Source organism: Dama dama, chromosome 16 (genome assembly GCF_033118175.1).
Source record: "Dama dama isolate Ldn47 chromosome 16, ASM3311817v1, whole genome shotgun sequence".
Classification (NCBI taxonomy): Eukaryota; Metazoa; Chordata; class Mammalia; order Artiodactyla; family Cervidae; genus Dama; species Dama dama.
Window position 1 is genome coordinate 21,352,041 of NC_083696.1, and position 13,270 is coordinate 21,365,310.

Genomic DNA, 13,270 nt, shown 5'->3' on the forward strand with positions numbered 1-13,270 from the left:
GGAGCTGTGCCTGCTTCTGTCCATCTCCATCTGTTGGCTCCTCCCCTCCCTGTTCTTTCAAACCTAGGGTCCACACACCCCGCCCCCACCCAGGTGCACTGCTCTGGCTCTAACCAGGGGACTGAAATAATTCCCACTGTTGGTCTGCTAAGAATGTGTGTTTGAAAAGTAACTGTAGCAATAATATGGAGCTTTAAAATGGTCAAGGCTCAGGGAAACTGGATGCTGACATTGTGCTGGGGCGCCTGACTGACAGTCCTAAGTAAACAGACACTTCCTGCAGAAAGAGATGTCCGGGCAAAGCTTATTAGTAGAAACTTCAAGACTAGAAAGCACCTTCTAGCTTAAAACTGCTGAGAAATGTCTATCAGTTCAGTTCAGCTCAGTTCAGTCGCTCAGTCGTGTCCGACTCTCTGCGACCCCATGAACCGCAGCACGCCAGGCCTCCCTGTCCATCACCAATTCCCGGAGTCCACCCAAACCCATGTCCATCGAGTCAGTGATGCCATCCAACCATCTCATCCTTTGTCATCCCCTTCTCCTCCTGCCCTCAATCTTTCCCAGCATCAGGGTCTTTTCCAATGAGTCACCTCTTTGCATCAGGTGGCCAAAGTATTGGAGTTTCAGGAATGTCCACAACTGGTTATATACGACAACATTAACAAGCCTCTGCTGCATCGACTTTTATTAGAAACTGCCCCCAGCTCTACTCAGTATGGATCATCTTTTCCGTTCATTGTTCTGCTAGACAGAGTGCAGATGCATGGTTGTAGGACAACAAGCAGCCCAGAGACCCTCCCATTGTGGGCCCTCAGCAAAATTTAACAAATCAATATCTTTTGATAAAGACATAAAACTGCCTACCATGCACAGAATGAGTATCATATATGATAAATAATCAGTACACCAAAAGCTGCAGTAAAGTAAAAATGGTCAAATAAAATAGCAAAATCCAAATACGATGGAAATTCCTCTTGGGCTAAGCAAAGACCCATAGACAGAACTAAATAAAATAGCAGGATTTCAATACTATAAAAGAACAAAGAGGAAATAATCAGCACAATTCCCAAAACAATAACAATGACTAAACCACCAGAAGATCGTAATAAGGACATTTACTATCCACCTTAAAAATCCATCTGTTTGGCTAACAAACACATGAAAAGATGCTCAACATCACTCATTATCAGAGAAATGCAAATCAAAACCACAATGAGGTACCATTACACGCCAGTCAGGATGGCTGCTATCCAAAAGTCTACAAGCAATAAATGCTGGAGAGGGTGTGGAGAAAAGGGAACCCTCTTACACTGTTGGTGGGAATGCAAACTAGTACAGCCGCTATGGAGAACAGTGTGGAGATTTCTTAAAAAACTGGAAATAGAACTGCCATATGACCCAGCAATCCCACTTCTGGGCATACACACTGAGGAAACCAGATCTGAAAGAGACACGTGCACCCCAATGTTCATCGCAGCACTGTTTATAATAGCCAGGACATGGAAGCAACCTAGATGCCCATCAGCAGACGAATGGATAAGGAAGCTGTGGTACATATACACCATGGAATATTACTCAGCCGTTAAAAAGAATTCATTTGAACCAGTTCTAATGAGATGGATGAAACTGGAGTCCATTATACAGAGTGAAGTAAGCCAGAAAGATAAAGAACATTACAGCATACTAACACATATATAAGGAATTTAGAAAGATGGTAACGACAACCCTATATGCAAAACAGAAAAAGAGACACAGAAGTACAGAACAGACTTTTGAACTCTGTGGGAGAAGGTGAGGGTGGGATGTTGCGAAAGAACAGCATGTATATTATCTATGGTGAAACAGGTCACCAGCCCAGGTGGGATGCATGAGACAAGTGCTCGGGCCTGGTGCACTGGGAAGACCCAGAGGGATCGGGTGGAGAGGGAGGTGGGAGGGGGGATCGGGATGGGGAATACGTGTAAATCTATTGCTGATTCATGTCAATGTATGACAAAACCCACTGAAAAAATAAATAAATAAATTAATTAATTAATTTTTTTAAAAAATCCATCTGTTAGGGGACTAAATGTTTGTATTCAACCCATTCCCCTAAAAAAACTTATCTGTTGCAACCCTAACACTCACAGTAACTATATTTGGAGATAGGCTTTTAAGGAAGTAATTAAGATAGAATGAGAAACCAGGTCAAGAAGCAACAGTTAGAACTGAACATGGAACAACAAATGGACTGGTTCAAAATTGGAAAAGGAGTGCATCAAGGCTGTATATTGTCACCCTGTTTATTTAACTTATATGCAGAGTACATCAAGCAAAATGTTTGGCTGGATGAAGAACCACAAGCTGGAATCAACATTGCCAGGAGAAATATCAATAACCTCAGATACACAGATGATTCCACCCTTATGGCAGAAATCGAAGAGGAACTAAAGAGCCTATTAATGAATGTGAAAGAGGAAAGTGAAAAAGCTGACTTAAAACTCAACATTCAAAAACTGAAGATCATGGATCCAGTCCATCACTTCAAGGCATACGGATGGAGAAACAATGGGAAAAGTGACAAATTTTATTTTGGGGGGCCCTCAAATCACTGCAGATGGTGACTGCAGCCATGAAATTAAAAGATGCTTGCTCCTTGGAAGAAAAGCTATGACAAACCTAAACAGTGTATTAAAAAGCAGAGACATTACTTTGCCGACAGAGGTCCATCTAGTCAAAGCTATGGTTTTTCCAGTGGTCATGTATGCATGTGACAGCTGGACCATAAAAGAAGGCTGAGCACTGAAGAACTGATGCTTTCAAACTGTGGTGTTGAAGACTCTTGAGAGTCCCTGGGACTGCAAGGAGATCAAGCCAGTCAATCCTAAAGGAAATCAGTCCTGAATATTCGTTGGAAGGACTAATGCTGAAGCTGAAGCTCCAATGTTTTGGCCACCTGATGGGAAGAGTAGACTCATTAGAAAAGACCTTGATGCTGGGAAAGACAGACGCCAGGAGGAAAAGGGGAAGACAGAGGACGAGATGACTGGATGGTATCACTGACTCAATGGACATGAGTTTGAGGAAGCTCCAGGAGATGGTGAAGGACAGGGAAGGCTGGCATGCTGCAGTCCATGGGGTCGCAAAGAGTTGAACTGAGTGGCTAAACAACAACAAGATGGAATGAGGGCATAAGGGTGGAGTCCTGGCTCGAGAAGATTAGTGACCTAATAAGAAAAAACAAGAGAGCTCTTGTTCCCTACCTCCCCAGTCACCACCAACCCCTAGGTTACAAAGAGGTCGTGTGAGAACACAGAGATGGCAGCCACCTACAAGCCAAGAGAAGAGGCCTCAGAATGAAACCTACTTTACTGGCACCTTAATCTTGGACTTCCTAAGCTTCCAGGACTGTAAGAAATAAACTTTTGTTGTTTAAGCCCCCGCCCCCCACCAGTCTGTGGCATTTTATATGGCAGGTCAAGGTGACTAATACACCATCCAATAATATTCTAAGTCCACCAAGGATGAAACGAAGTCCTGAAATTTGGGCAAAGACTAGAGAAAGTTGGCCAGATTTGATCTCTACTGCCCTTTGTAGGAACCATGACCCAAAATCGTGACACTGAGACTTCAGACAGATGTTAGGATATGAACTATTGCTCTTAAAGTGAAGTGAAGACACTGGATGCAGAAAACCTGGGCTCAAATCTTAACTTCAGCACTCACTTGGCGGTGTGACCCTGGCAAGTCAATTAACCTCATGCCTCATCTGCAGGAAGAGGTAATACCCCCTACTCCGCCTGAGTCCCTCTATATGACTGTCCTGCAATGTCAGTCAAGAAGCACAGACTAGATCTTCAAAAGATTTTAGTTCTTTCCACCCCACTCACCCATACTGAACTGCTTCCAAAAGTAAAATAGTGGTCTAAATACAACATACACCCAAATACTTATTGGCTCTTCTATTCACTGGCAAAAAAAAAAAAACCTCAACAGATACGTAATGAATTCCTGCCAAAGGTTCAGTACTGTCCCAGAATATGTGCAAGATGAAAAGACAAGCTGAACCACAGAGCCTGGAAGGAGCCCTGGCATGCAGAAACTGATCATCAAAAGGACAGGCACATTGAAGCTTAGACCATAACACAGGACAAAGCACCCTGGGCATTCAGAAGAGGGAAGAGGTTAACTTGCACTCTTCATGAACAAGAGGACATTTGAGGTGGGAGGGGGGATCGGGATGGGGAATACATGTAAATACACGGCTGATTCATGTCAATGTATGACAAAAACCACTACAATATTGTAAAGTAATTAGCCTCCAACTAATAAAAATAAATGGAAAAAAAAAAGGACATTTGAGCGAGACCTTTTAAGAATGTATAGGATATGAACAGAGAGCGCTGAAGGAGATCATGCAGATAAATAATTGATAAGGAAGGGCCTGGATTCTGAGTGGCGGCAAGTTAATGGAAAGGAGGCAGTGGCATGCCAGGGGCTGTTTCAAAGTGAGAAATGACCAGGATGTGTGTGTGTCTCCACTAGCGTGGGAGATCAAGAGAAAGCAGAGGCAAAGAGAATGCACGAGGATTAAATAAGCACCTGCGTGTGCAGGCATTGGAAGGGAGAGGGGTATGTCTTAAGATTCAGGAGATCATGGTCCAATGAGCACACAACACAAGACAGTGTACTGTGGATGGGCCGGTGACCAGATAGTGTGCTAAGCACAGAGAAAGAAATGTGCCCAGGGATGTGACCCCGAGATTGGGGAGCACCTAGAACGAAGACCTTAACTCCCATCAGAACAGACTCAGAACTGGCATTAGAACAAAGCAGGGCAACTTTGGAGAGAAGGAAAGTATACAGAACTGGCGAGTGAGCTGCAGGAAATGTAGCAGCCAATTCCCTGAAGGGGGTCCTGGCCACGGGTTATGGGTGATCAGTTTGTTCTAAAGAGTAGAAAGGCTATTTCCTATCCTGGTCTATTGACTGTCTCCTCTCTCAGCATCCCCCCAAACAACCTTTTTCAGGAAACAACATCGATCCTAACATGTTAAACTCACAAGGGATTTCAATCCAATCTTCTCACCTTACAGATGAGCAAACGGAGTCTCAGAGCAAACTACAGGGGTTCCTAGAGACAGAGGAGGGGCTACAAGTGAAGCTTCATCATTTGTTTGCAACCCCTCCCCCCAGATCTCTTCTCTGGAACCCTCTCATCATCAAGATGCCCTTTGGATAGGTACCCTCAAGCCTTCCCCCTTACCCCAACTGAAAACTTGAGGCCACCGCCCTCAACTCTGACACTCACTCTGTGCCATCAGGCAAGTCCGCTTTCCTCCTGTTGATTCCTCATCCCTAAATTATAAAACTACCATGCGTGTTCTCTGAAGCCCCATCCAGTGCTGTAGCCCACACTAACAATGCTGTTACAATGGTTTTTCTGCAACCTGACTTTCATGGTCCTTTGCCAAAGATGCATAGATGGCATTTTCTGATTATTTAGGAGGCTAGTGGGGCTACTAGCCAAAGAAAGAGAACACTGCAATAGAATAAACTCAGCACTTTAGGGGAGGTGAGCCCAGGTTTAACTCTGTAGGTTATTTCTAAGTGAAATGTCTAAAGCAAGTGATGGACCCCTCCCTCACTACTGCAGCCCAAGCTCCTTGAAGAGCACTTGGTATACAGCAGGGAAATAAATATAGGGGAAATATATGCTGAAACTAACCTGCTCGCCATTTGTACTTTCTTTACCTAATTATATCTAGATGTCCCACTATGTTAAATTTCTCCTTTTATCAAGGATTTATCATAACAAAAATCATACTCTTGTACTGCATGCCTAATTTTTAAAATGTATTTATTTATTTTTGGTTGCACTGGGTCTTTGTTGCTGCGTGAAGGCGTTCTCTAGTTGGAGTGAGCAGGGCCTACTGTCTAGTTGCGGTGTGTAGGCTTCTCATTGCAGTGGCTTCTCTTGTTGCAGAGGATGGGCTCTAGGCTCATGGGCTTCAGCAGCTGCAGCACAGGTTCTCACTAGCTGTGGCTCTCAGGCCCTAGAGCACGCTAGATTCAGTAGCTATGGCTCATCAGTTGCAGCTCACGGGCTCTAGAGCACAGGCTCAGGAGTTGTGGCTCACTGGCTTTAGTTGCCCACAGCATGTGGGATCTTCCCGGACCAGGGATCGAACCTGTGTCCCCTACACCGGCAGGGGGATCTTTATCCATTGTACCACCAGGGAAGTCCCTGCATGTCAAATTTTTAAAAGCCTAGCTAGAACTATGATGCCTTCCTGATTTCATCCGACGCAGTGCAAGCTCAGTCACTCAGTCATGTCTGACTCTCTACGACCCCATAGACTCCAAACTGCCAGGCTCCTCTGCCCATGGGATATCCCAGGCATGAATACTGGAGTGGGTTGCCATTTCCTCCTCCATCTGTCACAGAGGTTAAGAATCATCAGACACTCCTGTTCCCGTGCACACTTTGCCATGTACCTGCTCTCACGTGTTCAGACCTGTCTACTCAGGATGCCCTCTCTGCCTTCTTTCTTTAGAAGATTTTCCAGTCTATACCCAGCACTAAACTTGCTTCCTCTGGTGCTCTCCCTCCTCTTCTCCTTCACCACCCACTCCAGGTGGCCAAGTAACCGGGAAGTGTTTATTTTTACCATCTGTGTCTAAGTGTGATCGTGAGCAGAACCAGCCTTGTGTTTAAGGCAAGGGGCTCCTACCTCCCATCTCCCAGCCCCCTCACAGTTCCCTCTGCCAACCAGGGGAAAGTTCTTAAAGGTCCTGACCCCTCCCCTCCTCTCCCCTCAGCTCCATCCCAAACCATCTCCCCACACTGTCCCAGTCTCCCTGAAATTCCCTTGGGATCATTACTCAAGTACCCTCCACAGAAAGTGCTTTTACAAAATGCAAGTCCCCTTACGTAGGTGTTCCCGGTCCGGCCTGCTTCTCATCTGAGGACAATCTCCTCTTCAGCAACACTCACCACTTCAGCAACAACAGCTCTCAAGTCGCAGGGCCCGGGGTCCCACGTATTTACCTTTTCCTTCAGCCTCAGAATTACTCTGTACTAGTCTATCCATAGCCTCAGGGGGTCCCCTATCCAAGTATGAACTCTTGTGGCTTGGAACTGTATTTTATTTGTATCTTAAGCACATAGCTGATTCTTGGCGTTTGATCTCAAGAAAGTAGGGATGTCAGGAAGAACCTCTCTCCAGCCCCATCCTCTCCCCTCAACACTACATACATTTCCAGTTGTCTCCTGGCCACCTCCATCTAGTTGTCCATCATGGATACCTCAGAAATCTCCCAAAGCGAATGAATTATTCATTCCCAAACCTCCGATTTCTGATGATTTCAGCCACCTCAGTATGCTCTTCAATCCCATGGATCCACTCATCAAGACCCACTTCACATTTTACCTCTGAATCTCTTTTCTCTGCTCCCATCCTCACTGCCTGTGTCCACGGTCAGCCCTAGTCTCCCAAAATGACCTCCCAAACTTCCGGCCCCTCAAGGACTCTTCCTAAAACACAGTGATGATGCCATAGTCCTGCATGTAGACCTCTGGTGATAAAGTCCAAACTGCTCACAAGGCATTCCAAGGCTTTTCCAGATCTGGCCCCGATTACACTGCCCCCACAACACCCTTTCCCTGTATGTTTCAACCCAGCCAGACCAAACTCACCTTCATGCCCTTGAACTTGTTGTGTTCGCATGCCTCTGGACATGGGGCTTCCTTTGGCTGGAATCCTTTACCCCAAAGTCCACCAAGGGCTTATCTTCATCCCTCAAGGTCCAACTCTCATGAAATTTTTTGTGAAGCCTTCCTTAACTAACAGCCAGGCTATTATGTTGATTTTATTTATAATAGCTTCCTCCTAAAATGAGCTTGAGGCAGCTTAACAACTATGTACACACTGCAACTAGGTTGTGTGTGTGTGTTTTTTTTTAAGAGAGAGACTATCAGGGCAAAGACAAGACAAAGGCAAAAAAAAGATAGAAATTAAGAGTTGGTGTTGCATTCAAAACCTCTATGATAACATCTCATCTTGTTATATCTTGTTAAAGAGGTAGTTAGCCCTGAATGTTCTATCCAGAATGAATGAGTTACTCTCCTGTGAGCTCACTACCAGCTGTAGATAATTGCACTTCCCTTATTTTCTTTAATTTGCTCATTGTGTCCATCTCCTTCACTAGGCTGGGAAATTCCTAAGGGAAATACATAATTTCTGACTCATCTCTGGATCCTCAGCATGAAGCATATGACTCAGCATAAGACTGGTGCTCAGGAGACAAGAGTTAAACAAATGTCACTGTGGACAGGGGAAAAGGTCCTAGCGCTTACTGAGCTCCCTACCTGGCACTTGAAAAACCATTATTTAATCCTTGCAAAAAATTACATGGCTGAGAAATGGCAGACCTAGAACTCAAACCTCCCACTATCTGTCTCTCCAAAGCATCTGCTCTTTTTACTAGGCACAGGGCTCCTACCTTCACCATCACCATGCGCCCAAACACCCTGTCCTTCAAGACCGGTTTTCAAGCAACCCTTCTCCAAAAAGCTTTTCCTGCTCACTCAGGAGAAAAGTCAGCCTGAGTCGAGCCCTGACCTTCCACAACACTCAAGGAAGATGCAGTCACAAGCTGGGAGAAGAGGGGTACCTTCTGGGTACTCGAGCACCAGGGGGCTGGCTGGGTATTCTGCACATGGTATTCTGGGGGTCTCAGTGCTCCTTCTACCCCCTGCCCCAGGGTACAGCGCCTGGGCCTTCCTGCCTTTCTCTTTTTTCTTCAGGGTCCAGAATCTTTTCAGTTCTCCTCATTCTAAACTAAACCCCCAAATAATCTCCTCAGGCCCACTTCTTATCCAACCAAGGGAGCTGTATTCAAACACATTCCTTCATTACATCAATTAGATCTTTGTATTTTAAGCATCTTACCAATCTTTAGAGTTGGTGAGCATCCCAATCTCCTCAAACATATTAAAAGAATTTAAAAAATCATGAGAAGGGACCATGGTGCTTTAGGAGGCCCTGTCATCCGGTTCTCAACCCATCTGAATACTTTTGGGGTGGCCTGGGAGTAAGAAGAGACAATCCACTGATCTTGCCCCTGGATCCTTCCCCCACCCCTCCCCTCCTTCCTGATAGGATGCCTTGTCTCTAAGGGCAGGATGAAATCTTGGTCCAGAAAGCTGCTGGGGTGGTGGTCACAGGTCCCTCTCTCCACCCAGGGCTTCAGAATCCTCCGTTTCCTCCTAGTCTGCCCCTTGTCTCTCTGGCCCCAAACTCCCAGAGCAGCCCTCAGTCCTAACTCTGGAACTATGTTTTTGAATTAATACTCAACAATTTCCTTGGTAACACAACTGACTTATCTGACGCTGAAATGCACACCCCTGGCCCTGATATTATCCTACCTGCCGGTTTTAAATGTGCAATAAATATATCCCACAACTGCTCTCCTGACATTGCAGGGACATCTGTAAACTTAAATGTGACCATGCCTAAGAAACACCCAATTTCCTTAATCAGAATAGGGAGGCTAAATTCTCTATTTCCTACTCCTAAATAAAGATTACTAGTGCAATTTACAGTAGCTACATCACAGCGCCAGCATGATGATTTAATTAGATAACTCATGCCAACTGTTTGGTACCCAGGCCTGGTATGTAGAAAGTGCTCAATATGTATGATCATTTGCGTACCTCATCTCTCACAATAGCACCTGCGGGTAGGCATTACACCAAGCACTCTCCGCCACCATCCCTCCCCCCAACCCACCCTCATTTACAGGAGCTGCAGCCAGGGCTCGGAGTAAAGGCGCTTTCCCAAGGTCAGGCGGGCACCGCTGTGATGCTCGGCGCTCGGCCCCTGAATGAGGGGCCCCTCCCCTCACACCTCTGTAAGGGACACAAGGGGTCTTAAAGAAGACAAGCGTGCAAAAGCGCGAGCACAGAGCCCGGCATACTGTGGGGACACTGGGATGGGGAGCCGCCGGCACTGAAGGTTTCTCCCTCACCCCCCAAACCGCTCCTCTGCCCTCGGAGTCCAGAGTCCCCAGACCCCGGGTACGTCGCTGAATCTCCCCGAGGTCCGCGCCCTGGGGCTTTGTACGCCGCAGGCCGGCCCCACTCACCGAGTCCCATCGCGGCGCGCGGAGGTGGCCGTCGGGCCTGCGGGGCATGGGTCGTGGCGCCTGGGCCGGAAGCGCGCCCTACCGGCCCCCGGCCCCCGCACGCCTGGCCGGTGCCCCATCCCCGCTGCGACCCGCCCGCCCGGGGAGCCTCCTACCTGCAGCGGCGGCGCAGCGGCCGCGGCGATCGGGGGAGGGGCCGGCGAGATGCGAGCGCGGGCGGCCTCGACTCCTCTCGCAGGCTGGGCGGCCGGGAGGGCCGCGGGCTCCGGAGCGCCGGGCGGCGGCGGCGCGCCCCCGGCCGGCCAGGCCCCGCCGCGCGCGCAGCGGCCACAAAGCCCGGGAGCCGCCGCCCCCTCGCGGGCCGCCCGCCGCCTGCGGCTCCGCAGGCGCCGAGGAGGGCGGGAGCGCGGCCCCGCGCAGTCCCCACCTCCCCAAGACGCGGTCGCCGACCTCCCCCGAGCTTCGGGGCGGGGCGCAGGGGGTCTCCCGCCTATCCACCCCTCTCCCTCGTGCCCGACATCCTTGTGCTTATTGAGTTCCGTCTTCCCACCTTGGCGGACGAGCTCCTGAAGGGCCTGAAAAACTGTTTCATTTCCATGAACAACAAAAGAATGCGTTTGTCGCCAGGGACTTGGCGGCCATGGACAGGAATCGGCTCAGTCCATGCCCCCTGTCTGACAAAGGCCCCCTTTTCTTTCGGAACACCCTGCTACTTAAGTAGCCAACCCTCCTTTGCTGGGTTCATCACGGAGTTTTGCTTTATTTTTTTAATTTGCGGGATGTGTCTCCCCCTAGGCTGTGCGCTCCCGGGGCAGAGACTGTTCCCTCTGCAGCCCAAACCTGGTTCAGACGCTGTGCTGAGTAAGTGGGAATTTATGCATGAACGAATGAATACACAATTGCAACTGTGGGACAAGGCACCTTTTATTCGTGCCCCGGCAAGGATGGGGGCTAGCTGTCTCTTTTGCCTTGTATCCGCTGGGAAAATTCCAAGCTCGGAAGGGTAGAGAGGATTTAACTTTGTCTTGTCGTCTTATTAGAGTGAAATACACATAACATAAAAATAACTTTCAAGTCAACAATCCAGTGGCATTTATGACAATGCAGTGTAAAGCAACCACACCATCTCTATCTCGTTCTGAAACAGATTCATCACCCCAAAAGGGAACCCCCTCCCTACACATTAAGCAGTCACTCCCTATCCCTTGGTCTCCTCAACTCGGAGTAACCACTAATTTATTTTTTCTCTCTAAATTTGGCTATTCTGGACATTCCATATCAATGGAATCATATAACAGGTAGTCTTTTGTGCCTGGCTTCTTTCGCTTAGCATGATGTTTTCCAGATTCACCCTCCTTGCAGTGTGTGTCCTACACTTCATTTCTTTTTATGGCTAAATAATATTCTATTGTATGTATACCACAATGTGTTTATACATGTATCTATTGAGGGATATTTGTGTTATTTCCACCCTCTGTGAATAGTGCTGCTCTGAATGAGCCTATATAAATGTATTTGTCAATGTTTTCAGTTCTTTGGGGTATATACCTGGGAATGGGATTGCTGGGTTATATGGTAATTCTGTTTAACTCTATGAGGAACTGCCAAAAAATTTCCCATAGTGGCTAAATGAATGATTTTATGTTCCCACCAGCAATATATGCAATGAATGAGGGTTCCAAATTTGCCATTACCTCACCAACACTTGCTTTTTTTTTTTTAATTCCTTGGATATATGTGAGGCTATCCCCACCCTCCTAGTTCCCATGACCCACAGAGTCACCTTGCTCAGAGAGTGAGAGGCTGAGCCAGGTCTTTTGACTGCAAAGAAACACCCAAACACTTCTGGGGTCAGAAACACTAATAAAAATAAAGACCCTTACTATAATGTAGAGGTATACTGCTCCCTGTTCATTACTTTAACAATAATCTGTCAGGTTTAACAATAATCCAAGTAGATCTGAAATTGTCCAGAGAACTTAAAAACTAAGACCATCCCCATGGAGATGCTATCTGGAAACAAACTGTGTGACATCTGCCTCACTGGAACTCAAGGCAGTACAGTATAGTTCAGATACTGAAATCTCAGAACTTCTGAAGTATGTTGATAGCTAATGACAATAGGCAGAAGGAGAAGGGGACGACAGAGGATGAGATGGTTGGATGGCATCACCGACACAATGGACATGGGTTTGGGTAAACTCCAGGAGTTGGTGATGGACAGGGAGGCCTGGAGTGCTGTGGTTCATGGGGTGGCAAAGAGTCGGACACGACTGAGCAACTGAACTGAACTGAATGACAATAATGTACCAAGATTTTTTAAATTGAGACTTCCCTGGAAAATTTTGTCATTGATGAGTCACAAAGTTGTGTCCAGTTCTTTGAGACCCCATGGGTTGCAGCACGCCAGGCTTCCCTGTCCTTCACTATCTCCCACAGTTTGCTCAAATTGATGTCCATTGAGTCAGCAATGCCATCCAACCATCTCATCCTCTGTTGCCCCCTTCTCTTCATACCCTCAATCTTTCCCAGCATCAGGGTCTTTTCCAATGAGTTGGCTCTTTACATCAGGTGACCAAAGTATGGGAGCTTCAGCTTCAGCATCAGTCCTTCCAATGAATATTCTGGGTTGATTTCCTTTAGGATTGACTGTTTTGATCTCCTTGTTGTCCAAGGGACTCTCAAGAGTCTTCTCCAGCACCACAATTCGAAAGCATTAATTCTTCAGTGCTCAGCCTTCTTTATGGTCCAGTTCTCACATCTGTACATGACTCCAGGAAAAACCATAGCTTTGACTAAATGGACATTTGTCAGTAAAGTGATGTGTCTGGTTTCTCATACGTTGTCTAGGTTTGTCATAGCTTTTCTTCCAAGCAGCAATCATCTTTTAATTTCATGGTTGCAGTCATCATCTGCAGTGATTTTGGAGCCCCAGAGAATAAAGTCTGCCACTGTTTCCACTTTTTCCCCATCTATTGGCTATGAAGTGATGGGACTGGATGCCATGATCTTCATTTTTTGAATGTTGAATTTTAAGCCACTCTCCTCCTTCACCTTCATCAAGAGTCTCTTTAGTTCCTCTCTGCTTTCTGCCATTAGGGTGGTGTCATCTGCGTATCTGAGGTTGTTGATATTTTTCTCA

General features: G+C 46.9%; 1 protein-coding gene across 3 annotated transcripts in view; it reads right to left on the bottom strand.

Annotated features, from left to right (window-relative positions):
* MSANTD3 (Myb/SANT DNA binding domain containing 3) overlaps nt 1-13,270 on the bottom strand; it is a 31,244-nt gene that overhangs the window by 13,542 nt on the left and 4,432 nt on the right. The window contains exon 1 of one of the 3 annotated variants that reach the window (XM_061163536.1): nt 10,284-10,383. The exons of 1 other annotated variant lie outside the window; for it this stretch is intronic. Coding sequence is in view for 1 of the 2 variants with exons in the window: in XM_061163535.1 (XP_061019518.1) it covers nt 7,679-7,684 (6 nt within the window). In the remaining variant the exon portion in view is untranslated. Of the gene's footprint in view, nt 1-7,678; nt 8,540-10,283; nt 10,384-13,270 lie in introns of those variants that run through there. One more of the 3 variants, XM_061163535.1, reaches the window with a different exon arrangement.